A 2,134-nucleotide genomic window follows, 5' to 3' on the forward strand; every position below is an offset into this window, starting at 1 on the left:
AAGCAAGGGTGCCCACTGTCCTGCCTACTGTTTGTGCTTTACCTGGAGCCGCTGGGCGAAATGCTCCGTGCACAACCCCAGCACGGCATTCCACTGCCCGATGAAGACGTCAAGACAAGCATTTTCTTCGCTGACGACTCGACGCTTCTCTCCAACTCCTTACCATCCGCGGTGGCTCAAATGGAAATCGTGGACACGTTTTGCTCAGTGTCGGGTGCGCGTCTGAACCAGCGAAAATGCATGACACTTGTGCTGAACGACCACCTCGACCCCGCCGACATCGACGCCGAAGACCTTCTCAACATTCTCCCATCGGGCCGGCCGGCAAAGTATCTGGGTGTGCTGTTTGGCCATCGTCTTACGGCCGACTTCCAAGCCCAAACACTCCGGGACAAGTTCCTCGCTGCGTTTCCGTTGTGGGGTGGCCGCGCACGGACGATACAAGGCCGCAAGCTGCTGGTGTCCACCATGCTTCTGTCGATGCTATGGCATGTTACCGCTGCAGTGCCCATCCCTCAACCAATCGTCGACGAGATGCAGTCGATGACCAACAAGTTTATTCTCGGAAGGAAGACCCTGCGTACTGACAAGTACCGTACCTTCATCAACCGACCTCTCCAACACGACAAGGCCCTTGGGCTTGGTATTCCTCACGTCGCGTCGATCATTCGACAGCAGCGCCTTGTGCGAGTCCAACAACTCATGGCTTCCCGCAGCAACGGCACTCCTTCGTGGCGCCCTCTGGTCCAACGACAGTTCGCCCGGGTCATGGGCCAACTCTACCGCGACGACTACCCGTTCGATTTTCTGCTGTACTTCCCAAACACAAGTTCAAAATGGATTGCACTGCGCGAGCTGCATCCCTTGTGGCGTGATGTATGGAAGCAATGGTCGGCCGTCTCCATGACAAAGCGCATTGAAGTTCCCCCGACATTCAACACGGTGATGAACTTGCCATTGTGGTTGACTTCGTACGAGCCGATGCACTTCGGTCGTCCCAAGTACTCAGCGTGTCTTGCGAGTGCGCCCAACATTCGTCGATGGTGTCTTCATGGCGCAAGCAATGGACTGCGAAGCTTGAAGGACTTCCTCAACACGGATGGCTCCTGGCCGACCCAAGCCATGTTCATTGCGCGCATGTCCCAAGGAAGCCCAGATGCTCGCGTCCGTCTCAATGCAGCCCGGGATCGGATGGAATTCAGTGCCATGGAGCGGGCCGTCTCCATTTACCTCCACATCACTCGAGTCTACGAGCAAGTTCGGCGTCACTTCGATCTTCGACCTGGTGCGCTTTCGCCTGGCCTCGTTCGCACTGCGCATCCATTCTTTGGATACGTGAAGGACCAATGCCAGAGCTACTGTGCATGGCCCAAGAAGAAGCTGTTCGACTTGGCGTACCATGCTCCACCTGCTTCAAGCACGCACCCGGCGGTGACGTCCGCCCGCACATCCACCGAAGACTTGGCCAAGTACATGCGCTTTGTTCGACGTACGTGCCACGCACCAACCCCCGTTCAAGGCGATGTTTGGCTTCGACTCGTCCTGCGTATGCTTCCCGTCAACAGCCGGTTCTCGTACAAGCAAGCCATCGACCCTTCGGCCATTACCTGCACGTATGGATGTGGCGCCGTCGAAACTGAACACCATGCTTTCCACACCTGCAACGAAGTTTTCCCGACGTGGCAGTTCCATGCTCGCGCCTGGCGTTGGTTTGGCGTTCGTTTCGACTGGGCTACCATCACGAACATCGACGCTTTCACTGTCAACCCAGCCTATGCCAACAACAAGGAAGCATTGTTCAAGCTATGGTCGCTGCTGACTGCCACGGTCCTCCACTCAGCTTGGACGCAACGCAATGCCATCAAGCACGATGGCAAGCATCCTTGGCCTCGACGAGTCTGGGAAGAAACCACCTTCATCGGTTGGATGGCGTCCGTGCGGCGCTGGCTTCGACTTCAAGATCCTACCGATGAACTTCGCATCGACGTGCTTGCACAACTTGCGATTCTCAAACGGCAGCGACCATACCACACGCTTTGGCTCAAATACCCCAACTGCTTGGCCCTCGACATTTCCTTCCAACATCCCTAGCCACACAAGACCACGTATTTATTCGACTTCCAAGAAACCACTG

The 2,134-nt window shown here is 56.3% G+C and overlaps 1 protein-coding gene across 1 annotated transcript; it reads left to right on the forward strand.

The window, feature by feature from the left end:
• Positions 1–60: 60 nt before the first annotated feature.
• H310_13050 (hypothetical protein) lies at positions 61–2,091 on the forward strand (the record flags this gene model as incomplete). Its single annotated transcript, XM_008880407.1, has 1 exon — positions 61–2,091. One exon carries the CDS (start codon positions 61–63, stop codon positions 2,089–2,091), a length of 2,031 nt encoding a protein of 676 aa, XP_008878629.1.
• Positions 2,092–2,134: the final 43 nt, after the last annotated feature.

The sequence above is a fragment of the Aphanomyces invadans genome (assembly GCF_000520115.1).
Source record: "Aphanomyces invadans strain NJM9701 unplaced genomic scaffold supercont1.46, whole genome shotgun sequence".
Lineage (NCBI taxonomy): Eukaryota > Oomycota > Saprolegniomycetes > Saprolegniales > Verrucalvaceae > Aphanomyces > Aphanomyces invadans.